At 39.2% G+C, this 26701-nt stretch overlaps 1 protein-coding gene across 1 annotated transcript; it reads right to left on the bottom strand.

Annotated features, from left to right (window-relative positions):
• Positions 1–868: 868 nt before the first annotated feature.
• Positions 869–26701, bottom strand: grm5a (glutamate receptor, metabotropic 5a). The gene is made up of 18 exons (XM_059351326.1): positions 26535–26701; positions 25867–26172; positions 25441–25574; positions 23885–24146; positions 22831–22945; positions 19242–19491; positions 13688–13923; positions 13466–13587; positions 12762–12886; positions 10645–10813; positions 9024–9150; positions 8253–8370; positions 7381–7567; positions 6488–6646; positions 6216–6341; positions 5879–6061; positions 5587–5753; positions 869–4052 (listed from the first exon to the last, which is right to left on the bottom strand). Exons 2-18 carry the CDS (start codon positions 26086–26088, stop codon positions 3182–3184), a joined length of 3573 nt encoding a protein of 1190 aa, XP_059207309.1. The 5' UTR covers positions 26089–26172; positions 26535–26701; the 3' UTR covers positions 869–3181.

Below are 26701 nucleotides of genomic sequence, written 5' to 3'. Positions count from 1 at the left end.
TTTTCTTTCTTTCTCTTCTTTTTCTTTAAATTTTGCACATACTATAATACTATACTTTGACCTGTTTTTCACACCATACTATCCTATGATCTTTTTTATCATCATACTATATTACGGCATCTTTTTTGGCTATACTATACTTTGACTTTATTTATTTACAAACTAATGTTTATTAGTAATCTCTTAAAACCCAACTGTCAGGGTAGGTTTAGGGGTACAGGAAGGTAAAAGATTAGACAAAAAAAATTGAGCCAAAACTTCTAACATAAGAATTGTAAGGGATAAATACATGCAGTTGTACCCTATTAGCATGTGGCTAAAACATAACTGAAACTACATAAATTTAAAAAAGAAAAAAAAAAAAAACATTTTCTATTCTACCCCTACCTTTACACCAACCCTCAACCACTTGGGGTTGTAGAAATAAGGTGGTACACCTGCATGTTTCAACAGATCCCAGACCTTTTGTTACTGGCCATATCTCCCAATTGGAATACAAAGTATTTGGTTTCAGTGCATTCACAGACTCATTCTGTATCTTCAGCCTGGGTTGAGCCCTTGTTTGATACATATTCAGCTCTCTTTGGCCAGTTATGAACTGTATCTCTGAGGGAGACAACACATATACACTATATTCTGCCTCATGTCTGTGTGTAACAGCATACACCACCATCAGATTTCAAGGGTAAACAATGAGTTGGTCCACTGAGGCCTTTACTCTCTCCCTGGACTCATCAAAGCTATTACACTCTAACTATAAACTTCATCCACCATCTTGTAAATGTTAATTCCACTGAACAATTTTGGTCTACAATATACGGCATAGGAAATTATATCACATGTTATTTAATAATGCGTGCCCCAGAAACCCTATTTCCCAAAAGGTTTATTAATTATCGCACTGTGATTTGACACAATTATCTTCTTATTTAGAGAAGGTTCATAAGTAACATCGACTTAGGAAGTGTAAAAATAACTACAGCTGCACGTTTCAATTTGGAGCATTAAACAGAAATGTGACTCCTTAAAACATTATGGTATGGGGTCACTTTGAGACACTTTCTTCCAGTTATTGTTATACTTTTGTTTTTTGAATATTGTGTTATTCCTACAATTGAGATTAAGAATGTGAATGAAGTCTATAAAGAGTATTTACAAAGAATCACAAACACCTGTAGGAGAATGCATTGGATTTCGTCTGGAAACCTTTAATGCAGCACAAGTGTAAATTGTAAAATCTGGCAATCTGAAAGGCCAATGAAGAGATAAGACCGAGAGAAACGTCTCCTGTAGATTACATCAGTGAATTATTGACAAAAAGTGGAGTATACACCTGCAAAATTGGCACAAACCTGCATGCAAATATGGCAACTGTCTATGATGATTTTTACACCAAAAGTAGAAAACACTGCACATTTCAAAAAACATGAACACATTCCTGCCTGTGCAAACATACAAAAAAAGGACTGATAAAAAAAGCATAAGCTAGCTCAGACATGAACATCATCAGTTACAACTGCTAGCCTGACAATCCATACTGTCATTCATCTACACCCTCAGAGAGGAAGAAATGCAGATACAAAAACAAGAATATTCATTGAATAAGAAGCATAAGAAATAACATTGTCATAAAATATTATAAAAAATGATATCCTCCTTATAATGCCTGAAACATGAGCCCGTTTATAGAAACACAATGTCATTTACTGCAGGGAGAAATTGGCACATACTGTATGTAGGTAAAAAGCCAGACAAGTGTTTCATAACAGATGTCTGATAAAATCTGGCACACTTTCAGTTTCTTCTCCTCCTCAAACTAATCTTAAAAATACATCAATATACACACACTGGTAGTATTGTTATACTTTGCTACTGTAGCTATTCATCTTATTGGTTTCACATGTACAATATCAAAAAGTAATCCATTACAAATATAACTAAGAGTGCAACCAATTCTTGACATCATGCAACAGATGACGACGCTCGTTCAGCAGGTAGGAGTCAGAAAGTATTTTGGTTCGGACACATCCTGAGGTGGAAGATGATTTTGGTCCACTTCAAATGACAACTTATCGTACATTCAGCTAAGTCACATCTAGAGAAAATAATTAAAGAAGTAGTCCATAAGCTCTTTGTGGGTTAGACTCCTGATGATGTTGTGCCCATTAAGACAATGTCCTACACTCCCCTTGAGACGTAAAGAGCTCCTGTCCTCTCAGAACGGGAGGGGGTTTCATTTTCAGCAAACGTTTTTCTTTCCAAAAAAAAAAAAAGGAAAGGTCATTTAAAACTCTCCTAACAGAAAAACCTGCTTCCTGATTCACATTATGTGGCACTTTCTCCTCTAGCATCAGGATAGAAAACGCTTGCTCAATGTCTTCCGCAACTAACGACTAATCAAAGGGCAGTAAAAGGTGACATGTTTGACTTCTTGATTTTTGACAAAGCTTTTTTCTTCTGGGGAGATGGCTTCATACTGATACAATTGGCCTCAAAATGATTAAAGATCAGGGCAATTTGTCAGTAACAGAAACATCCAGTACGCATCCAGAACGTAAACACCAATAATATACAGTAAGCATAAAAACAAATCAGGCTTTCTGTGTTTATGATAATGTTTGATGCAAAATATACAACTGAAATACAACTATTTTTTAATGTTATACTTATCTTTAAGAAAAAAAGGGCATTTTCAGATTCACTATATGAGTTATAATGAAAAGAAACACTGAACATAAATATTTGGTAAATTGATAACCATTTTAAAAGGGAAAAACTTAATAGGCAATGTTACATATGTTTTCTCAGCTTATTATTATTTTCTTTGGAATTTGAAAAGTTTAAAACCGAGTTTGAAACTTGTGTCAGAATAGCTTTTAAAAGTCTGTAAAATGCCCATATGCATGTTCCAGTTTTTCAAGTTTTCTTACTCAATTGGAGACAATGAAGCACTGACACTGCTCAGCTTCGTTTCAGTATTTAGTCTTGCCACTTTTCCCTTAGTCCTCTCAATGAATGAGGCATATGTGGGCGCTTTCAATCCAATTTGAAAATGAAAATAAATATGAGACCCAGAAAAAAATCCAGAATATCCACAAGTAGAAATGCATCCAAGAGTCCAGTTTGAAGTTGTGTCTTTATAGAGGACAAAAAAGGAGAAAAAGGTGCAGAAAGAGCTGGTTTAGAGGGAGGACGAGCTCTGGCTGTAGTGTCTCAGCAGAAGCTGGCCATATTCCGCCTCAGAGGTTGGGGACAGTGAGGGGGGTGAGCTGCCACTGGAGCTCAGAGATGAGTCTCTAAACGGGGAGGGAGGCGTCAGAGCCACCAGCTCCTCCATATCCTTGGCTCGCCTGCTACTCACGCAAGTTCCCGCCAGGTGCTCGTAAATCTTGCCTGCCGGTCGATTCTCGCAGAAATTGGAGACGGCTGCGACCTCGGCGTATGTGGTGACAGTGGAGGGGGCCTGTCTGGCCCTGGGCGGGGGGTACGGAGGAGGGCAGGGGGCGGCCTCTGCAGATGTGGGCAGAGCGGTGGTGGAGGAGGAGCTGACTCCCCCCGGCAGCATCATGGTGTTCAGCTCGCTGATGTTGGCAGTAAAACGGTTAACCACACAGCTGATTTGGTCCATGATAGTGGTGCCCTGAGCTTGGCTGCCAATCATCCCTATCCCGATGTCGCCCACGCCTATGACACTAATGTCACCACCATCCGTCATACCAGCACCCTGCTCCCCACCTCTTCTTCTCACCCCAGCTGGGTGCTCAGGTACAAAGGTGGGTAGAGCATCCTCCTCTCCATCTCCTCCTCCCTGGAAACTTCTTGGTGACGGAGAGGGGGAGCAGGTGAAGGAGGGAGACACCTGTTGCTCCTCATACTGCTCTGTGACAACAGTGTCGGCAGCTGTGTCTCCTCCTTTAGAGAAAGGCTTGATGATGGCTGTCTGGTTAACCTCGACTGGCTGCTTTTTCTTGACATGGAAAGACATCCTCTTCCATATGTTTGGTCTGTAGGCGTGCTCATTCTGTGCCCATGTCACTGATTTTCCATTGGAACTGCAAAACATATGAAAGACAGAGATATAAGATTTGTCTACGGCAGATCCAATGTGTTATACTGCACATATTCTGTGAAGATACATGTATAGAAATGTAAGTTATGCAATACATTGTGTGTAAACATACTGTGAATTACCATACCATCTGTACAGTGATCGTCATGTTCTAATTCTTCTTGTCAGTATTTCTCCCATCCCCCATACTATCCTTTGCTGTCTGTGTAATTTTACATCTCCTTCCATTTTCTTTTTATCTTCCCTAGAAAGAGAAATCCTTAAAGGCTGTGGATCTCCTCTGGGAGTACTTAACCCAAATGAGGTAGCCTTTTTCTCAGCTCTGGGATCAGTTTTTCTTGGCACATTCAGCCTGTTGTAGTGGATTCAGCTCTGATTTCCCAAAGACAGTTTAGCAAAGAATCGTGATGGTTGTCTTCTTGGAAATATCTAAGCAGAGTTTTAATTTGTATACATGAACTCCTGGTCAGAAACAACTAAAGTGTTGGCTGTAAGGAGAGTAGTTTAGATTTGCTGATGATAAGCCAAGCAGGTGGTTTCTCCTCCACCTCCCACCCTGTCTTACTGTACCCGTATCAAAATCTCATTTTCTGTGCCTGTCTTTGTAATTCCCTGCAAGTCAAAAATCATACATTACATCATAAGCTGCCAGCATTGACCTGCTCTGCACCTGCTACAAAGCTGCTCAAGAGTTTTTAAAGACATCTTGCAAAACGGGGCGCTGGCCATTAGCAAACGCTATTTTGGGGGCCTTGGAATGGAACTGTAATCCCTGTCCTAGACTAATAAAGCTGTAACATGGGGAACAATGCTGAGTGATTGGAATGTAGACCATGATTGGTCTGGTGTCAGATTATTGTTTGATAAACATGCCAAACAATGACATACTTATATAATAAGTAAAATGTAATATGTATTACTACACTAAAGTATATCTTTAAATAGCAAATACTTGTTTACTCCGATATTTACAGTTCGGAATGTCATGTATAAAGCCTTTGAGTACATTCCTTTATTTCATGCTGTTCATGTTTGTCCATCATCCCAGTTTTTGCACAATTTCTCCTGTAGGCTTGAATATCCTCCTATACTCTTCGGTATAGCAATGCATAGAACCCTGTATACTTACACCCATTCTAAACTCACTGTGCACTTTACATATTTCAAATGTTTCATTATTGCCTCAGTAGATTTTCTTGTATTTCCTGTACTAGTCTTTGTCTTCTTGTACTAGACTCTCTCAAATGGACTAAATAGAACTAATGGAATGGTACTAATAGGAGCAGTGCCCACAATTTTTTTTGTATGCTGATATACAATGACAATATGAAAAAAGGCTTTCTATTCTATTCTATTTAAGAGCTTCAAAACGCAGTATATCTAACAAACATTATATACTGATTTTCTGAGACTTTACTTTCAGTTTATTTTTTTCTTTATGCAGCTGGGCACAGGTGTTTCAGATACTGAAGTGTTAAAGTATTTATAGCTGATGCCCACTCAGGTCCCTGATATACCTGATGTTGTCCTGCGCAGAGCCACGGCGTCGAAACAAGTTGGCCATGCTGCTGGAAGATTTGGTCTTGGCAGCTTTCTTGGCATCACCTACATGCATCCGCACCACTGTGGATGTTGTGAAAGCACTCCGGACATTTTTCTCAGGCTTGGCAAGCATAATGTACACCTGATTATGAAAGTAAACAACAAAACAACTATTAGCACAAAGATGTAGGGATGCAAAAAGAAGATTTTGTAGAGCTGTGTGTGTTTCTCTTTGAAATTATGAAAATTAGTGATTCAATTTCTTACCTTTGGCACAAACATGCAGCAGAGAGCCACTGTGGCACTGAGGCTGACACTAAAGCACATGGTGATGATCTTGTAGTTGGAGCCAAAGTAAATTGGAACAAAGGCCAGCCAGATGATACAGGTGGTGTACATGGTAAAGGCGATATACTTAGCCTCATTAAAATTAGCCGGAACATTACGTGTCTGCAGGGAAAAAGGAAGAGTAGAATTTGAAGTAGAAAGGAAACGATACAAGTAGAAGAATAATGTGTTGTTAAAGAAAAGGTCTGAGTGTAAAGAAAAAAAAACATGAGCCATGAGAAAGTACGGGTTATTAACTACTGTTATGCTAAGGTACCTTGAAGGCGTAGAAGGTGCAGCTCAGGATAAGCAGGCCATTATAGCCCAGCGGCGCCACCACCCCCAGAGTGGTCAGATTGCAGATCAAGTGCACCTCACGGATGCTCGGGTAGTCATAGATCACCTAGGAGGAGAGAAAGGTAGAGGTCGCCCTGGGTGTATAAATAAATGTAAATGAGCCTCCCCCACACTGGAAACACACACACACACACACACACACACGCGCACACGCACACGCACACACACACACACACACACACACACACATACCTGTGGTGGCTCTATGATAAGTAGCGCCACAATAATCCCAAGCTGCAGCAGTATGAGTAGGAAGGCGATGACCAATTGTGCGCAGGCGGACATAAAGCGCGGTTTCTTGGTGCAGATCTTCTTCTTGCTGCCTGCCAGGATCCGTGCAATACGGTTGGTCTGGATCAAAAATAGATCAAATGGTTATGAAGGCTTCACTTGCATCAACTGTGGATAATACCGCTCGCGCTGATTCATAACAATAATCCTCTTTTCAGTTTCCAGATCTTAAACATCAACCTCAGCCCACACACGGATCCTAAACTTCTACCGTGCATTCCTTACAATTGGCCATCGTCCAAACTTTGGAGGTAGCTCTTTTACTCCTGCCCTTATCCTCACATGACCTTCTATTTATGCAAAAAAATCTAAAAAGAAATAGTCTATGCTAGTAGACAAGTTGTCTGATTAAATGAGTCAGTATGCAACATCAGCAGCAGCTCTTTTCTTTGCCAAAGGCTCCAACATACACAGTTCACTGCATATTGTATTTATATTTCTCCTTTTTGTCCTTCACCTCCTCTGTGTGTGTGTGTGTGTGTGTGTGTGTGTGTGTGTGTGTGTGTGTGATGACAGAAGTGAGTGATCTGATCAACAGCTACTTTCAGTTTTGTTCTGTTGACATTTGAACATTCTATTCCAGTGCATCTCGAACCCAACAACTTTGCAAAAAAGTCTGGAAGAGACCATTTTGGGGGATTAACAAAAACATAATTCATCTGATAAGCTAATGATAACACCTTGGGGCATTAACTCACAAAGTTGACTATAGTGAAGTCTTCCTCTAACTCATACTACTTGAACTGTGTATATGTGTTTCTCAACCTCCTGGCAAGGAACAGAAAAGAACATGCCTTGGTGACCAGCGCGGAGTAGCTCATGGCGGGTGACAGGCCGATTCCCAGCCGCTGGAGGTAGCAGTAGATTATGTGGGGCTTGGCGATAAGGCTGAAAGTACACAGGTAGCCCAGACATATTCCAGCCAGGATGATGTAGCAGAGCTCACGACTGGATGACTTCACAACAGGAGTGTCCCAAAATCTACGAATATATCAAATTATATTAATTCACAATTGTTCAATGAAAGCTAGAGTGGTAAAGTAGCCTATTGCTTTTTTCACACATTGATATTCAACACAGACAGTGAGGCAAAAGCTCACTGGTTTCAATGGAGATAGCATATAATTAAAGCCATTAATGTTGTATGTAAGAATAAACTGTATTCTATATTAATTGTTATATTCTGAAAATATTTTTAATATCTTAATAACTCAGACATCTGTGCTACAGTGCCTGAATCTGAACTATACATAAAAATGTACTCATTTATGTCATAAACAATGAGCCTATTTTAGCAACATAAATACATACTAAAATTACTTTATTAATAATATACCCGGGTTAGGGCAAAATAGCAATTTACTTATTGTTTTGACCCAGTGTCATGCACAAGAAGTTAAAGTTTTACCTTAAACACAAAATGATGAGTAAATGACATTCAAAACTATAAATGATGCACATATTAGTATCAGTGATGAACATATATATGACATTCTAATCTCTATAAACGTATAGTTGCATATGCATGCAGAATCTGTAGGCATGGGACAAGATTTTGGTAGTCGAAGCATTCTGGTTTCTGTTTGTAGTCCATTTGTAGTCCAAGTAACATTGACGTGGAACACATTTAATCTTCATGATTAGTAAAGTTGTAGGCTGTACTTACTTGATGAAGACAGAAGTGACAAAAAGTGTAGCCAGGAGGCCGAGGCAGGAGAAGACCACCGCAGCGATGGGCTCTGGATCCCCCCAACGCACATACTGCACCGGGATCGGCTCACAACCTGCAGGATACAAAGAGCGAGAGAACAAGACACAGAAAAGTTTATGAAAAAAAAATTGGATTTGTCTGCATGAGTGAGAGGATTATGTATTCATGTGCATGCCCGCAACATAGCTTGATATAGATGCAGCAAAAGAAATGCACTCATATTGTTCTATTTGCTGTGAACATCAACATCAACATCAACATCAACAACAACAACAACAATTTATTGGGAAAGGAAGAAATAAAAAAAGAGATAGATCAGAGGGATGACTCCTATGGGGGTTACACTTAAAAGAGTTGCCTTTATATGTTTTTCTACTCTAGGGGGACAGGAATACTGTGGGAGACAATCAGTGTTTACAAAAGAGCTGAAAGGGGGTTTCAAACAGTTTTTACAGACTTTGGAGTTAGGAAATCTTGCTTCAGCCAAATCCTTTTTTCTGGCAATGATCTAAAGTCTCTTGGTGTGTGTACAGTACATAAGAATTTGTGTGGATTTCAGAGTGAAGTTCAGAGTGTTTGCCAGTTTGCGGTGTGTGTGTGTGTTTGGTACGTAAGATGTCAGGGGATTTTGGGTGCACCATGAGTGTGTGACCCAGATTTAAGGCTCCTCTGGCTTTGCTTTGAAATCTTGAATTTACAAGTAACAGACACAGAGAGTGTGCTTACCAGTGAGGTCATCTGTGGGCCAGAAGCCAAGCATACAGGCTCGACAAGTGTACTCATCAAACACAAACTCGTTCTCCTTGCAGGGAGTGCAGGTCCAGCAGCAGCTCACTTCTCCTTTACGGATCACCTGAGACACACATACACACACACAGGGCGGGAAGGTCTCAAAGCTCCAATGGCACTTTCCTGTAGCTAATCTTACACTCTGACTGGCCTGTAGGGCAGGGAAATGAGGATTCCTTCATCAGGGGACCAAAAGGAGAAACCAAAAGAAAGATTTATAACTTAAAGTATCATACTTTAAAGTTCTGGATTAATATATTTTTGTGGAGTTTGCGTGTTTGCCTGGTGCTTCAATTTTCTCCATAGACTCGATAAAACATGGATGTCACCCATTTAACTCCTGGCTTATCCAGAAAAAGGGCAAAGACGTGGAGCCTGGTTGCTGAAACATGCCACTTGTCACTTTAAGTGGCCATGCCCTTAACTATGCATAACTTTAGGACTTAATATAATTAAATCGGGTCCGTTATAAAGAAAAAAAGTACCTTTGAACCAAACCGTATTTTGTACCAGGCTATAAGTATGTTTATTTTGGCATTTTAAAATGGGGTCTATTGGGACTGACTCACTTTTACAGCCAGCATCAAGTGGCCACTCGAGGAAATGCAGTTTCCTCATTTGTTTCCTTTTTTAAGCCCTGGAGGTTGCCGCTTAGTTTTCTCTCACAGTTTGAAGACATGCAGTTCAGGAGATCTGGAAACTGCATGTTGCTCTCGGATGCTAACATTTGCGGTCTGCATGTTACAGTAGTCCTGTGATGGTAACCTGGGACTAGCTTCGTGGAGGGATGAAAAGGAATACAGGTGTAGTGGGCAGAGACGGGAACTGTGCGAGAGAGTGTGAGGTATCTTTTGAAAAAAGGAATTGCTACCATGATAGGAAGTCGGGAATGACTCCTATCTGTTCTATAGGTCAGCACATGTCAAAAACAACCAAGCAGCTGGTAGAGCCTCAGTGAGGCGTGTGGGCCGGGATGTAAGGCCTGGAGGTGTGAACAAGCAGATCTCCTCCAAAATATGAGACCGGAGTTTTGAATTCCCTACAAGCTGTCACGTTACGGGGAGTCAGTGAGTGTGTAGGAAGGGTTTAACGTTAGAGACTTTTGGATGATTAAGAGGAGGCAGACTGCAGTGTTCTCCATGATTTGGAGGAGCTGCAGGGAGTTACAGAAGCCCAGATGGGACATGATTAAAGCCTGAACAAAGAGCTTTTCGAGTCCCTGGTGGGGTAGTCGAGGATCTGATTGAACCAAATTTTCAAACCTGTGGGCCCAAGTCACGGCTGCTGAGTGGGTCTCGTTCAACAGTTTTCTTCAGTAAAACTTTGATATGTTCTCTGTTCTACTGTAAATATATTAAAATATCTGGAGATCATAATAAAAAAGCTGTCGATATTGGCAAAAAAGAATTTCCATGGTTTGATGCTTACTATGAATCTAAATCATTTATAACCTAAAGAGGTTGATCTATTATAATTTAAGAAATTCAACATAGTTAATCAATTTATAAAGCATATCTTTCTCAACAATATCAAGTGTGTGTGTTGGAGTGGTGCATACCTTGATCTGTGCCTTTAAGCAGGGCTCAGAACAGACTGACTGGATGATGTCACTGTCGTTACTCCAGATTTCCTCATCGTTCATCTTTAGGCCGCCCTGATCCCAGCTTCCCACATGGATGTAAGAGTACTCATCCTCGCCTGTGCGCTTGAAGTTCATGATTTCATACCTGAGGCAAACATACTGTGTGCATGAAACAGCATGTGCATACATTTAAAGGGGAGATTTGGGCATTTTTTAACTTTTGTGTCTAAGTGACTAATGGGAATAACAGTTTTTGAAATTGGTCCGGTTTTGAGAGAGAGTGCTGCAGCCGACAGCCACAAAATGGGCTGCAATGTAATCTCATGGGATGATTGTGCTCCACTTGTGCGTCCACTATAAGTGCTTGTTTTTCCCACTGACAGGCTCAGATTGTTATTTTAAGTGTCTGACAACAATATGGAAAAACAGAGAAGTCGCATTCTGATATCGAGAGAGAGAGAGAGAGATAGAGAGAGATAGAGAGAGCGAGTGAGAGAGAGAGAGAGAGAGAGAGAGTGATGACTTGATTTAGGTAGACAACAGTGGAAGCTTTAGTGAAAGATTTGGACAGAGTGCCCGGAGTTTGTTATGTTTGGGTACAGAAAGTTAGTGTTACGTCAAATAAATAAATATATATATATATATATATTTTTTTTAAATAATGGCTTGTGTTTCCACATTTCCAATCTGTGTAAACAAACACTTTGCCCAGCTTTTATAGACTACATTTGTTGGACAGGCTGATGTTGTTCTACAAATGGGTCCTAACCATACTGTATATAGATAATGGACGTAGTCACCGGGACGTCACCCATTGGTTTGTGGCCCGTTTGAGGCATCGAGGTCATTGTTACACTCGTTGCAATCTAGTGCAGACCATATCTGGACTGTGGAGGAGCGAGAGGGATCTGATCACTGACTACAGCCTCTCTACACCTCAACCCGACTGAGAGAAGCTGCTGCTAACTCATGTTAGCATTAACTGGAGCATTAACTGGGAGGTTCACTTTGGCTAGCAAAAAACAAAAACAAAATGTACATTACCTGAAAACTGAACAGCGAGTGTCCAACCAAACGCTGAACAAGACATTTTACTGAACAAAACGTTCCAATAAACTGTCATTAAGTGAAAATACAGTGAAAGGGTCAAAGTTGTGAAACCAAACCGCTAAACATCCTTTTTATATCTATATAACATTATATATAACTTCATTGACATGTTGCAGTGGATACGCATTGTTCTGCTTTTCTCCTGATGACGGCTCGCCTTGTTAGTGACCTGTCAATCAAAGGTAGCCATGCCACAAACCATATGATTTTTTTTATCTTCTATTTACTTCTAATTGGGCCATTATTTACACTATTAACATCAAATTGTCTTGAAGAAGATTTTAAACTAGCAATTGAGACCAGTGTTGTACTTCTGAGGTAATAAATCAAGTGAGAAGTTTTCTCATTTTGTATAGAAATGAATGGACTGAAATCTTTCTGCAGCCGCCGTCCCCTGTTGGCATTTTCGGTAGAATGCAGTTTAAGGCACTTCCTGGTTTGCCTCACTGCTCAGACCTGGAGCCTGATCCTAACACTTTGGTTAAAACACTGCGTCTAGCTAACGATGAGGTCTGCAGTGACTTTGTTGACCAGGGTGACTACTGCCAACCAAAGAGGAGAAGAAATCCTACATTAAAGCATATTTTCCTTGAGGCAAATGCTTTTCCAAAAGTGGAGAGAGCAGCTGCAGTCAGAGCGAATGTAGGCTAACTGTGTATTAGCTAAAGTTATTGTGTTGACTGTATTGTCATCATTCACACAAAAGCAAGGCAGGATAATGGCAACTTGTCCATCTTACCATAATGTTGTCAGACACTTATAGTAACAATCTGAGCCTGTCAGTGACAAAAACACGCACTGCTGCTGGTTTCAACACCCTCAATCAATACTGGAACAATTTAGAAAATGTCTTTGTTCCCATTAGTCACTTCAACACAAAAACATTGGAAAATAGGGCCCAGGTTGAAAAATACTTTAATTTCCCTTTAACATTTATTTCTGATTCTTCATTTCCCTCTTTCCTTCCCTACTATAATCCTTACCTGCCAGGTGAGTCTCCATTCTCATCAAAGAGGATGGCCTCCCCAGACACACCAGTAAAGTTGGTTCTCATGAGGAAATCCAGCAGCTTGCGGCCATCAATGGGTCGCATGGCCTCACACAAGCCCTGGCACCAGGAAAGGAGCAATCACTGTCAGTATTGTCACTTCCAATGTAAAAGCATATACGTGTACACTGCTTAAGAAATGTATTAGACCACCAATTTGTGCCACAGCTATCCTAAATTAACAGCATTAGTAATTACCAAAATATTTTTTTATGTGTCTGTAATGGTTTATACACCAGTATGTAGAAGCTCTTTAACGGAAATTATATTTTTAAATCTTAAAATATAATTATTAATGTAATCCATGAATTTTCAAATGTACTGTTTTACAAAAACTGTAAAAGCATTAAAGCACATTATTATTTATTAATTAAGATGTCAAATAATAGCTATTTATTTGAAAGCCTGAGCAAAAAAAAAAATAGTTTTAGTGGTTGAATGTTCTGCTTGATTTCTGACTTCTCAGAGAAGCCCAGTGAGCCGGCTCAATTCTGGTTATAAAAAGGTAATTTCAGTTTATTTGCCAGATAAATAACAATAACATTTTAGTTTTAAGATTTCTAAAATATTTATGTTTCCTCATCTTTATGACAGGTGGTCTAATATATTTGTCAAGCGCTGTACACTGTATTATCATACCTTATATCCTGGACAGAGGGATTGCTGCATGGCGTGCAGGCCATAAGCCATGGAATAGATGGCGTTTATGACGAAGCCCATCTTGGTGTCTTGGGCATACTGATTGCGCAGAGACTCTCTCCCTGTGGAGAATAGAGACCTGCTCATAAGGAGAAACCCAATGACTGTCTAAACTTGTGGTGGAACAAAAATGACAGTCATGGAAAATGATGTTTCACTTACAGGTGCAGGTGCGGTTGAACTTGCTGTTCTCCTGAGGATGACCCCTCAGCCTGCACTGGAAGCGATGCTGCCAGAACTCGGGGAACCAGGGGTTCCTCAGGTTGTCGTCAGGCTTCAGGTTCAGGTAATAATCGTCGAACCAGGTCACATATGCTGACTTCAGCTTTATAGTGATTCCACCTGCTGCCTCCCTTTGGTAGCCATCGGTCACATCGTACCTGTCTGCCCAGCCATCACTGGACAGGAGGACAGACAGACAGACAGACAGACAGACAGACAGACAGACAGACTGTTAATTAGAATAAGGCTTCTTTTTTTACATTTATATAATTTTTTTTTATCTTTCTCAAGCTATTGATTAAAAAGCAATGCTGAGATATTAAATTAAGGCATACATATTAATAATGGAGCAGTTATAGTGGATGTTCACACATTTTTCTATAGAAAAGCTTTGCAAGTCTTACATAGAAACCATTCATTTATTTATATAGCACATTGTTTGCCATTTTAGCATCTTGGCAGCTGTTGCTCAATATTGCAACCCACACCATGATTGGATTGTTTAGACAGCACTGTCGCCTCAGCAAGATTTGTCTCAAACTTCCTATTGTCTTTTACGTGTAAGGACAGCTAACACAGTGTCAGAGGAACAAATGATTAAAAGGCAGAACGTATACTGTCCTTGACAAGGGAGACTTTTCTTTCATATCTGCCCTCATATTTTATACTGAAGAGCATTGAAGCATTCAGATTGAGACGTCAATGCTGAAGAACAGCTCCCGCCCTCCTAACAACTCTGTACTTATGTACTGGGTTTCTAAACTTAGCCACGGAACAAAAGGGTGGTTGAAATCTCAAACTAATCCAGCTCAGCGTTCCAGGAAGCAAATGTTACAATAACACCCAACATTAGCCCATATTAATACACTTTTTGAGGCTAAATATTTCCTAAATACATTACATTTCTAAAGGTTTTATAATAAGGAATAACACCAGGTCCATGACAGCAGTGCATTTGAATGTGGCCTGCTGTAAAAAGCTGCAGTTCAATGCTTGAGGCCATATTTTGCACCACTGTTGCACAGATTGAAAGAGACAGGTGGTGCTTCGCAAAAAAATGAACCTAATCACTGCTCTGCAGAGAGTTAGAGTAAAATAAATTAATATATTTATCATGATGACTCAGATGTACCAATACAAGACACACTGGGTGATAGAAAATATAATCTGAGTTGAAGACTTGTGAAGTGACAATTTTTTAATTATGTAAATGTAACTTTAAATAAACCTCCAGGGATCAAAGGTTGATGGTGCTGGGAGGACTTGGCTGGCTGGGATGGAGAGGCTTCTCTTTACCATGCCATACTTCCATGGTCACATTTTTGTTATTTGCAAAGTGAGTGTCTGATCGCTGATTAATAAGCTCTCTATGGGCTCATTATCTGTTCAGTCCATTGAGACACACTTGGAATAAAAATACAGATTTACTTGACTTTAATAACTTTATAGCCCTGCATTGCACAATCAGTACATGTATCTTTAATGCAGACAAGTCTGAGAATATTAATTTGTAACTTGGAAATGTTACATAAAGGATTAGTTATTAGTTTCACTTTACATAAGACAATGTGATATAACACCCTCGATCTATAATTACAAAATATACCAAATGCTCAATGAACTTTAAACAGCAGACAACACCATCAGACTGCAGCGTCTGCAGACACAGCTGATCTGCGATTTATTCAAAAACACTGTGGGCTTAGACTCAATGAACTAACTCATCAGTTTGAAAAAGGTTTCTACTCCATCTATTATTATATTCCCCTCTGGACATTAGTGTTGTCTACGATCAACAAAGACAGAAGGCTGATAACACCTCCACACATGTGCATACATGTAAACACCTCACTGACACAAAGAAATGCACTCTTCTCTCTCTCACTGAAGGAAGTCATTTTTTAAAACTTCGCTAACCGAGCTGGAGTTACACAACAGTAGTGTGGGTGGATTTTTTTTTTTTTTATGATGCCTGGTTCTCTGGGTGAGGTAGGAGATCATTTCATAACACATCCTTAGAGAAGCGAGCATAGAAATGGTACACTGGCATAAAAAAGACAGGAATGGATATGAAAAGCATAGATGGATTTGACTCTGGATAGTTTGAATCACTCTTGAACGAGCGCTCTGAAACCCACACAGCGACCTGGGAGGGCAATATGCTGTATGCAGCGTGTTGCTACACCACCTACTAGCTTGAAGACACACACAAGTGTGTGCTCACACACACATCATGCTCTTATTTTACCTCATGCAACACAATATTGGTTAACTTTGCAGCCAAATCTTTACTGAGAGGACACTTTACTCTGTAGTGGTACAAGCTTGAGGCTGGAAAGGTGTCCGTTTCTAAAATTAGACTGAATAATGAAAAACTGAAAGATTGTCTGAACAGAGAGGAAAAGGAAAAACACCCAAATGACCTAAGTAACCTCTATTACAAGTGGGAGGCAAGTGGGGGATCATGTTGCTTTAATAGCACTAGAAACTCCAAGTAGTTTGTTGGAACACTTCATTCATTTTGGCCACTTGAATCCACAAACCCATTCGTCCAGTCATTACCTAAAGCTCTTGAACATAGGCGAGGGTTGGAACAGATAAATCGGAAACTCGAGAGATTTGTTGTCCAGCTCAGCTCCCTTTTTACCACAATGGTCTGGTACAACACTCACAATACTGCTGACGCCACAAAACGCTGCCTGTCCATCTAACGCCTCAGTGAACCCAACTTAGATACCTGAACTCCTTGGCTGGGACGGCAACTCACTCACAACCCAGAAGGAGAACTACTGCCTCTCAAGAATTCATGCAATGACCCTAATTCCCTATATTTCTACTCATAGAACACCCAGGAAAAAGGTTATAGGTCTCCTGCATGACTAATACAGTCATCTGGTATGACATATTCAACAGTCAGAACGGTCAGAGCCTCCATTCCAGCACCCTGAACAAGAGAGGCTGAGCAGTGTGATACCCTGAGAATTGAGCCTTCGGTCCCTCTTTTCAAAAACAGGAACCACAACCCCGGTCTGCCACTCCACAAGTCCTGTCTTAGGAACATTTTAACTAAGTATGTGACCTCTGGATTTGGTCAGGTCTTCTCCATAGAGGATGTGTTAGTCTGGTTCAGGAGTTCCAAGTGCTTTTTCCAACACTCTGCAATATGCCCAGACTGGTTCCTCAGTTCTCCTTCCCTGCTGAACACAACCTGAATAAACCAACCAAATTACCTTGATTGCGACTACGGGATCAATGGAAACATTTGGATTAAAAGTAGCTGATATATGGATGACTGCAAAGTGTAACACAGTTCCACTCCAAAAAATATCAGGTTATAGTCATTTGAAATTATTTAAAACATGTTATAAAAACAATCCCAAGATGTAGTAAATGTATTAAACTGATAATGTGTCAGGAAAAGGGTAAAAAAAGAGAAGAAGATAAAAAAATGCAAAGTAGTATTAGTACAGCTACAATTTTAACTGAACTGAATGACATCATTGAAAGTGTTTCTTGATTTACATCTCAAACATAAAATAAAGTACTTTGGTGGACCAAATAAAAAAAATTGATCTGATAAAAGCGCAAGATGAAATGTTAGTAAATCATCTTTCTGGTGACATAAATGTGAGCATCAAATTTAATGGCAATCGATCCAATAACTGTGGAGATATTTCAGCCAAAACCACAGGTGCCAACCTCATGTTGGCACCAGAGATGAAGTAGAATCGGTCAAATAGTTGGCTGAAAGCACAGAGGGAATGGAGTTGTGTGACTTTTTGCCCCAATTTTGAGGACTAAACCTCTTGGACCGGTAATAATGTTCTTGTGATGTGTGCAAATTGTCGTTTCTCTATTGATTTCTATACAAAACAGTTGGAAGGCTTACAGTGTCTTGGATACAACAGTTAAAAATTGTCTTAGGTAGTGCTGGCAACAAAACAACAACAACAAAAATCATTATCTGCTCCTTCACTCTCTTTCTATAAATGGAACCTAAGCATGAATGCACTGCACACATACAAAAAAACGTGTGATAAATTCTCCAGGCTGACATGAAAAGGATGGTTTGTTCAGGTAACTAACTAGAATAACACAAAAGGTGATGAAGCCAACAAAGTGAGGTCAGAAACATGACGCTGAAAGAGGACAGAACCATTAACAAGACACATAATAATGCACGCTTGAATGTGATCGCAACAAAAAAAGACCACCACACACATCTCAAATCTAATGACTCTTTAACAGAGCAGTGAGGAGAAACATCTTTATAAATCCACTATAATCTTTAATAATAATAAGCTAATGAAAACACCACAGCTAAAGCGTGGTGTTTTGCAATATGTAGTTCAAGGTTATTTTATGTTTCCTGCTGTCAGAGTTGAGCGACAGCCTACATATGTGGCTCCTAATGAGGAAAGGCATTTATAGAACACGAGGGACGAGAGCGAGCCAGAGAGCTAAACCTTAAAATAAGACATGTTATTCTCGGAGAGAGTAAAATCAACCCCTCTTTCCTGCTTTTTTTTCTCACGTTTTTAATTGCATTCTGCCTGCACTGGTCTTCCACAATGTTTTATTTTTAAAGATGGATTAGGATGCGGCATATTTAATCATACTGGAAAACAATCACTGCGTTATCTATTAATTTGTCTACAACTCTGGTTCCAAAAAAAGTTGCGGCATTGTCTAAAACCTAAATAACACAAAATGGAATATTTGATAATCCTTTGTGAAATATATTCAATTGAGAAATGTACGAGAGAGATGTTAAAACTGATTTTTGTAAATCTATTCTATTTTTTATTTTAGTTTCTTGATAACAAATCCCAGATATTTACATGGTTATCAGATAAACTTAATTTTTGGTGCACTGTTGTACAAAAACATAGTATGCTATTTAACATTGATTTATGATTAATTTCTGTATTTCTCTTTTTGGATCCTTAGATTGTAGGGATTGGGAGTGTTTTTCCAAGCACCTTTTTGCAGGATGAATTTATTTGATGGCCTTACAAACATCACCCTGCTGCTCCATTAAAACTTCAGCATGACTTAATCTTATTTGGAATGCTAAACAAAAACTAACAGGCTGGGTTAGCCTTTCTCAATAACAGCAAAACGTGTATAATTGCAGACTAATAATGTAAAAATAATACATTGAATCATCAACTCTGATTAATCTTTGTGGCAGAGGGCCACTGTCATGTAATTATAAAAAAGTTGATTAAAAATACCTTGACTCCCCTAGACCACCATGAAGATGATGGATGCGATGAAGATGAAAGTAAGGATGATGATGTGAGGACAATGATGGCCCCAAAGACAACAAACATCTGATGATGCTGGACATCTGAAGAGAGTCTGGGTTGGAAATTAACAGTAAAAAAGCCTGAAGCACAAATATTTCACTCATTTCTTTTATCCCCTTTATAAAAGCAATAAAGAGAAGACGTGCAGTAAGAAATTCTACATCCAGTAATCCTCCACTTACCTTCCAACCAGCAGAAACTCTCCCACCAGACGTTGTCGTCTCATGGCCATCAGTATGCCTCGCACCGTCATGCCCTCACAGAAGCAGGCTACGACCCTGGCTTTGGGCAGGTGGACTCGTAGCTTCTGCAATAGTTTATCAAAGCTCTGTTCCCCTGCGTTGCTGTATATCTTATCAGAGTGGGCGATGCAGATCCCCTCCTTTGCTGCCATGTCTTTGAATGCTTCCATACCACTCTCACCATAATTACCTAAAGAATACAGAAGAATACATGAATGAAATAGTGCTCGTTTACACAAAATGCCTGGATTTAGTTGCCTAATTAAGCATCAGAATTTTCAATTATTTTTGTTTCATTAACATTTATGCATTTTTTGGTTTCCGAGCCAGCACAACACTTGGGAATCTAATGAATTTGCCCCCATTATGGCAACTGTCAGGGGTTACATTTCCCTGTATTTGCTCGAAATGAGGTCACCTACTTTCTGTTGCTCAGCAAGTGTTCTCTCAGTTTGGGCATGACGCTGTTTGAGGCATCCTCCAGTTTTACTCACATATGTGGCATTTTCTATTAACAATAACAGTAACATTTTCCATTTTTTAAAACTGTATTTTCACCTCATTTCAACCCTCTGTTAAAGTAGCTGATGATGCTGCTTTAATATTCTATGCGGACAACTTTCTAAAAAGGAACTAGTTTGTTGTCCGCAGGTATTAGCAAATAATTATAATGTTAAAAAAGCTGAGCAGTACAGTGTTTCATCCACAACCTACTGGCTACAGAAGAATGGAATTTTTGCACCAGTGCAGATGACCATTTTTTAAAGAATTTGTGCATTTTGAATAATTTACCGGGCCATAAACCTCATTATAAGTTTATGCAAATGTTGTGCAGAGTAGAAAACAAGGTGCACCTGCCCTTGACAGATGGGGCATTATAATTGCAGTCCTGTACTAACAAGGATGTGCAATATATTTCTAACTATTCATCGAGATTAGAGGTCCCGATACAGCCTGACTTGAAATTTTAATTTAATGTAATTTTGCACAGAATGTTTGTTGTCTTGTAACTATAATAAGCAAATGTGTATAAGACTTTCTTGATTATATATATATATAAAAATAGAGAACGATAACCAAATACTGGTCAATATTTACAAAGAATTACACATGTGCAGTCATTGTGACAACACGCAACTCAATACATAAATATTGAAACATATGGCTTTTCTTACAATAACAGCTATACTCATGACATGAGGTTTTATCCTAGAAGAGAACATTCGGTGTGAAAAAGGCCTTATTTACAACAATAACAACAACAAAAATCCTTCTCTACATGGTTTAGTCTTTATATAGAATTAGCTGTAACAATCCAGTCAGGATTTAGCATGTATTCTGATCAAGATGGATTTATTTAAAAAAAACATAGGGCCTCGAGCCACTAAGAGGTTAAAAGGGAAGCAGTGAATTAAGGGGACACTAAGGAATATTTGGCATTTGGCATTTGACATTGATAAAAATGCCAATATGATGTATTCTGTTTATGAATAGTTGGGATTAGTGATTCAGAGGCTTAACCCCATATGCTGATTAGCAATCATCCTTATATCTGCATGACAAAATATTCACCTGAAGAAACTGTACATTTGCATCTATTATCTGCCTCTTTTAATAACTTGTTGAGCTTTTTTGTGATTAAAAAATGCTGGCTGCTTCCTAAAGTTATGGGTGGTCTGATTTCAGTCACTTGTACTTTTCACTGCATCAAACGTAACGTATAGATTGGGGAAAAAATCAAATGCAAATCTGATAATGAGCAACTGCTGTGAGAATGTGTGAAGCATCAGTGAAAGACAGAGCACCAGTACACCCAGAGAGTTCAAAGCCTGTGGCAGATGTTCCCTGGGAGGCTTTGCCAATGATGAACAGGATTACAGAGAATATATAATCAGAGCTAATTTCATATCCATGCTATAGATTTGGCCTCCTCTGAACAGTTGCAACTAAAATGTTTTATAGGAGAGTTAACAGGATTTTATGTGTGGTATTGTATGTATGCAGTGTTGGAATTTAACTAAGTACATTTACATTGAAGTACAATTTTGAGGTACTTGTACTTAACCTGAATATTTCCAATTTATATAAGTATATATTTCTACTCCACTCCATTTTGAGGCAAATATTGTATTTTTAATCCACTACATTTAGCCGCCAACTTTAGTTACTTTTCAGATCGAGGTTTAACATGAACAACATGATCAATTAAAAGTTATTACACACATTTTTTAAATTAAAACTCACAAGAGTATACTAAGTCGTTTAAATGAGCCTTATCTTTACAAAATGAAAACACGGCTTACATAACTGCATCAATACAAATAACCTAAGAATACATTAGAAATATATATAACAATCTGAGTGGGGGCCATTCTACATAATGAGTTCTTTTAATTTGATGCTGAAACTTTTGTACTTTTACTTCAGTAAGTTTTGAATGCAGGACTTTTACTGGTAGTGGAGTCATTTCACAGTGTGGTAATTAATGCTTTTTCTTAAGTACTTCCACCTCTGTATGTATGTGTACCCGTGTAAATATACCCTGTGATTCAGCTAAGGCAGAATGTCAGTAATTAAAACTAAAAATGATTCTCCTCTGTCCTTTCAGATGGAAAACTGAAAGAAACTATTGAAATTAAAAAGATTAAGGATTGTATCAGAATAAAGAGTCATAAGGGCTGTTTCCACTACCGCCCAATACCCGGAATGAGGCGGGTCTCACTCGCCGAAATGCCCCTAATTTGAATATGAGCCATCCGGAGCGGAATTTTGTTGGGACTTTTTTCATCCCTAAAAAAGCCTGGTCACTGATTGGATAGATTGCTAAGCGGGATGTGACGTAGTACTCCACACGAGAACAACACACGCCATTTGTAAAAGCCGGCGAAGCAGTGTTCCTAATTTACCGACTTTGTTGCTATATTTAGCGACTTTTCAGACCCCCTTAGCGACTATTTTTCAAGAAAGCGACTAGAGACAAATCCAGCGACTCCTTCTTACTCTTCCTAACAAGCCGCAGGGGTCGGAGGCTCTTCTTAACAAGCCTACAGTTAGCTCTCTAGCAGTACAGTGTGTATGTGCTGCTGCTGCAGGAGGTGTTCACTTAGAGATCTATGTTTGTTTACAACAAGCACCAGGCACTCTGTGCACAGTTAGCAATGCTGGTTGATTCACGATCACTACGTTTATGATCATGGGAGACGCTGTGCATAATTAGCCATGCTGCTTTGTTTATGATCAGCTGACGTTGCGCACAGTTAGCGATGGTCGAAAACCATACGTCACCTAAGGAGTCTCGTAAATCCCTCTGGGGGCTAACTTGTAGTGGAGACATGCAGAGTGAGCAGACTTTTGAGAGGGTGTGGCCTGAGACTTTCCCGGTGGCCACTTTCCCCCCTAGTGGAAACATGGCTATAAGTGCTGCCTAATCCATGTGTAAATGAGGATAAGAGGAAGTGATAAAAAGAAGGTGACACAATGACAAAACTAAAAGAAGGACAAATGGGAGGAGGTAGTACACATGTCTTACCCTCTGTGTGTATGGCCGACACATAGCTCCAGCTGTATCTCTTGACAATGTCCACCATGGCTTTGGCCTGTTGCATGTCTGACGGCACCACCCTCATGAAATATTTATACAGGCTCTGTTGGAAGGAATTTGCATATTCACAAGAGTAGCAGTACACATGACAGGCTGTCTACCAGTTACACATGAATCCATGAAATAACCCCGGTTATAAACAGCATGAAAACTCGCTGAACATCAAGCTCCAGATTATGTTTAGAACAAAGGACAGAACTGATTTGCATAGGAATCAGACACACGGATGTTTTTCAAAGAATATATATTCTACCTGGCCTTCATTCATCCATTCATTACTTCCATTATGATGTGAAAATCGTCCTTGAGATAGGCAGAGAAGTGTCTGCTTTTGTGGTTGTCATGGGTGCATTATCGTCAGAGCCTGGCACTTAAGCAGGAATAGTTTATATAAATTATTTATATTTTATTATGGACTTATTCTATTATATTTTTGTTGAACATTTATATATATTTCATTTTATTTTTTCATCCCTCCTATTGATTTTATTGGTCTTGGTTTTTGTTTTTTTGTTTGTTTTTTAAAATCAATTTTTAGTCTAGACTTTTATTGACTTTTATTTTTATTTCATGATTTGTATTCTTGTTCTGTCTTATTTTTATCAAATTATTTTTCATCCATTGTTACTATAACTCAATCATCCATTGTTACTACTATAACTCTCATAATAGCTCTTTCCAATTAAAATATTTTCAAATTATATTTTTTTTATCAGTTTTCTTTTTTTAATTATCTGATTTGTATTCATTGGCCTCAAATTGTCAGATTTCACTTTGAACTGCACTAACCTGTATACAAGGCACAAATAAAGACAAATAAAGTTTGATTAACTCTTAACTCCTCAACTCTTCAAGTTGATTTTCAACTGACTGGATAGAATAACAAAACAAATTTTAGGGAAAATCATTTTTTTGCTTCCTTGTAATTCGGTAGTTAAGTTTTCCAAACTTTATTGATATTGTGTTTGTTAATTGTTCTTACCTTGTCACTGAGATCCATGCTGGTGGCAGAGTAAGCTATCTGTGGGATGTTGAAAAGCTGCAGGAGATTTTGCACCTGGATGGCCACAGAGCTGGATCCCGGTCCAATCAGCCCCACAATGGGCTTCCTCGACTGCAGCAACAGACTCCCGGACTCTACAGTGCACCTGCCCTGGCTCTCCTCCTCTTCGTTGGACACGAGTGTGTCCCGGATGAACTCAATGCTCTGCTCCAGCGCTACCGCAGAGTGCCAGCACGAGTCCCTGGTGCAGAAAGATTGGGTTTACAATGTTGTTTAGGCAAGCAGGACAGGACTAAGAACGCCGCTTGGTGAAGCCAACTGGATGCTTTTTAAGAACACAGTCTGCGCCTCGTGCTTTTAGAAAAAAACACTTGAATAACACAATTTTTAGAGCAGTGAGAAATCTGCAACACAAAGTTCAGCCAAGGCTAATGTGAGCTTTTAGCAGTCTGAGTCAGTCAAATCAATCTTCCAAATTCTTTTAAGAAGAAATGTATTCTTTATTTTCCCTTGGAGAGCGTTTCCTTGATGAGCTGCGGCAGAGAGATACCTCCTGGTTATCTTGTGTAGGTTTGTTGCTGGGGAACAACACCAGCAACATCAGCCTCAAAGGAGCTTTCACTGAACTTCAGAATCATTTGGAAAAAAAAAAATCTTTTAAGGCAATTTCTCCAGCCACCCTTTGTCAGTAGGTCACATTGCCCTGCTGCTGTGACCTGTGGGTCTTTAAATCTAGACTTCGAAAATAGATGCCTGCTGTTGTCTGGTTTACCTCACCGCCCACACTCTGAAGTTACCTGTCAATCGTCCCTTGTTACATAATTCCTCCAGCCACTGATCACCTGGTTCTAGCCAGCCCTCTTCAGTTACCTACAGTCTCCCTGCTTCTTCAACTTAAACACTTTACAGTGTACATGAAAATCATTGTACAAAGACAGAATGTTAAACCCAAATAAAGAATATTAACTTTAATGCAATTTGACTTCGCTCCCTTTATTTTAGTTGGATAAATAAAAAAATCCAAATGTATCACAGCTTTTAATTTATTTATTTATTTTAGCAGTAAGAACTTTACATTTTTTTGAATGAATGTGGACTGCAATGAATAGTGCGTTGTACTTAAAATGACATGTTATTAAAAGCAGAATCCCCAAAAAATGTTGCTTAATATGTGATGATTTTCCAGTAACTACTTGTGCTGAAAATCTCTGTTAAATTCAGGCAGTTGTTGTGAGTCTACTAATTGATTTGATCCCTGCCTTTCTGAATACTTTGCATATGTTATTTTTAAGAAAAGACAGTTTTATGCCAAACCTCTTTGTACTATCTCAGTCTGAGTGTGATATACTGTATATTTCAGAAGACTGCTATCCTACAAATCCTGTTATTCTGTGTAAGGTTTGATGTCTATCTCTGACAAATTGTTTAGCGTCTCCTTTTATATCAAAAGTCTTTATTCTATCAACACATGATTCACTCATAATCCAACATTAAAGGTAATTAACAACAACATAGTTTCGTTAATGGTTTCTGACCTGATCTCACAGCCCAAGGTGATATTTGGGAGGATAGCGGGGTCTGCGTTGATTCGATCCAGAGTGTGCATCATGGCCTCCACTCTCTGGATCCCATACTGCTCTCGCACCGCACCACACTTTCGCTCGTGGACCTGAGCAAAGAATAACACACCTGAGAACATTCCTCACATGCATATAGGGACCACAATGGAAATAAGCCTTAGGGCTTTATTGTGTCATCCCTGACTATTTTTTATCTATTTATATTACATTATATTATATATATATATATATATATATATATATATATATATATATATATATATATATATTATATTGTTTCATATCAAGAATGGTCAAATAAAATCAATCAATCAATCAATCAATCAATCAATCAATCAAATCAATATGTTAACCGTACACATAAACACATGCAACATGTACCTTGTCTGCAGGTGGTTGGTGGTGCACAGAGAACAGAGCTCCTATGATGATGTCACCATGGATATGTGTCAGTACTCTTCTCTCTGTGTTCTGGGCGTTGACCCCAACTTGACCTTCCAGGCCCAGCCGGCTCACATCAGCACCCAGTAACACTGCCAGCAGCCTCACATACAACGCTAATCTATTTCCCATCTCGGTGTTCCTCCTCACACCTCCTGCCATCCTCTGTCCTCCTAGACCTGATGTTCTGTTGAATGTGCTGTCTTTGGCATGGTGCTGGGAGTGTCTGAGGTAAGGGTTAGATTCCTGAAGAAAAGGAAAGTAAATGAGCTTTAAGCCAGTGTTGTTGCTTTTTTTCAAGACAAATACCTTTTAGTGAAAGACTTAATCAGTCGAGTCAGCACATATATTTTAAGTACAGTAATCATGTGGAACAAAGAAAAGTAGGTTTGGCTATTTAATTACAAATACGTTTATTTAGAACTTTTTTACCCTCTAAAAACTGACATCAAGTTGCTTTCCATGGTGCTGAAATCGTGTTGATAACGCGTCATGCAATCTTTTAAAAAAAGACACGATCAAATGAAAAATGAACTCTCTCTCCCATAAGAATCGATACATTATTGTGCGCGCCGCATGCCCCAAACTAACAGACAACTTGAGCCTACCTGTTCTCTGCCAGCAGCCTTGCAGATGGCATTCCTTTTGAGACCGTTTCCATCACAGAAGAGCAGCAAGAAAGCGCTGCAGGTTTCTGCTCGAGCTCAGTCTGGCGCCTGGTTACAGCAAACTGCAAATAGCAGCAGATAATATAGCCCGTTATTGGAACATGTTT

The sequence above is a fragment of the Centropristis striata genome, chromosome 15, assembly GCF_030273125.1.
Source record: "Centropristis striata isolate RG_2023a ecotype Rhode Island chromosome 15, C.striata_1.0, whole genome shotgun sequence".
Taxonomy (NCBI): Eukaryota; Metazoa; Chordata; class Actinopteri; order Perciformes; family Serranidae; genus Centropristis; species Centropristis striata.
Note: the sequence above shows the minus strand (reverse complement) of the source record. Positions and strands in the feature narration are given on the sequence as shown.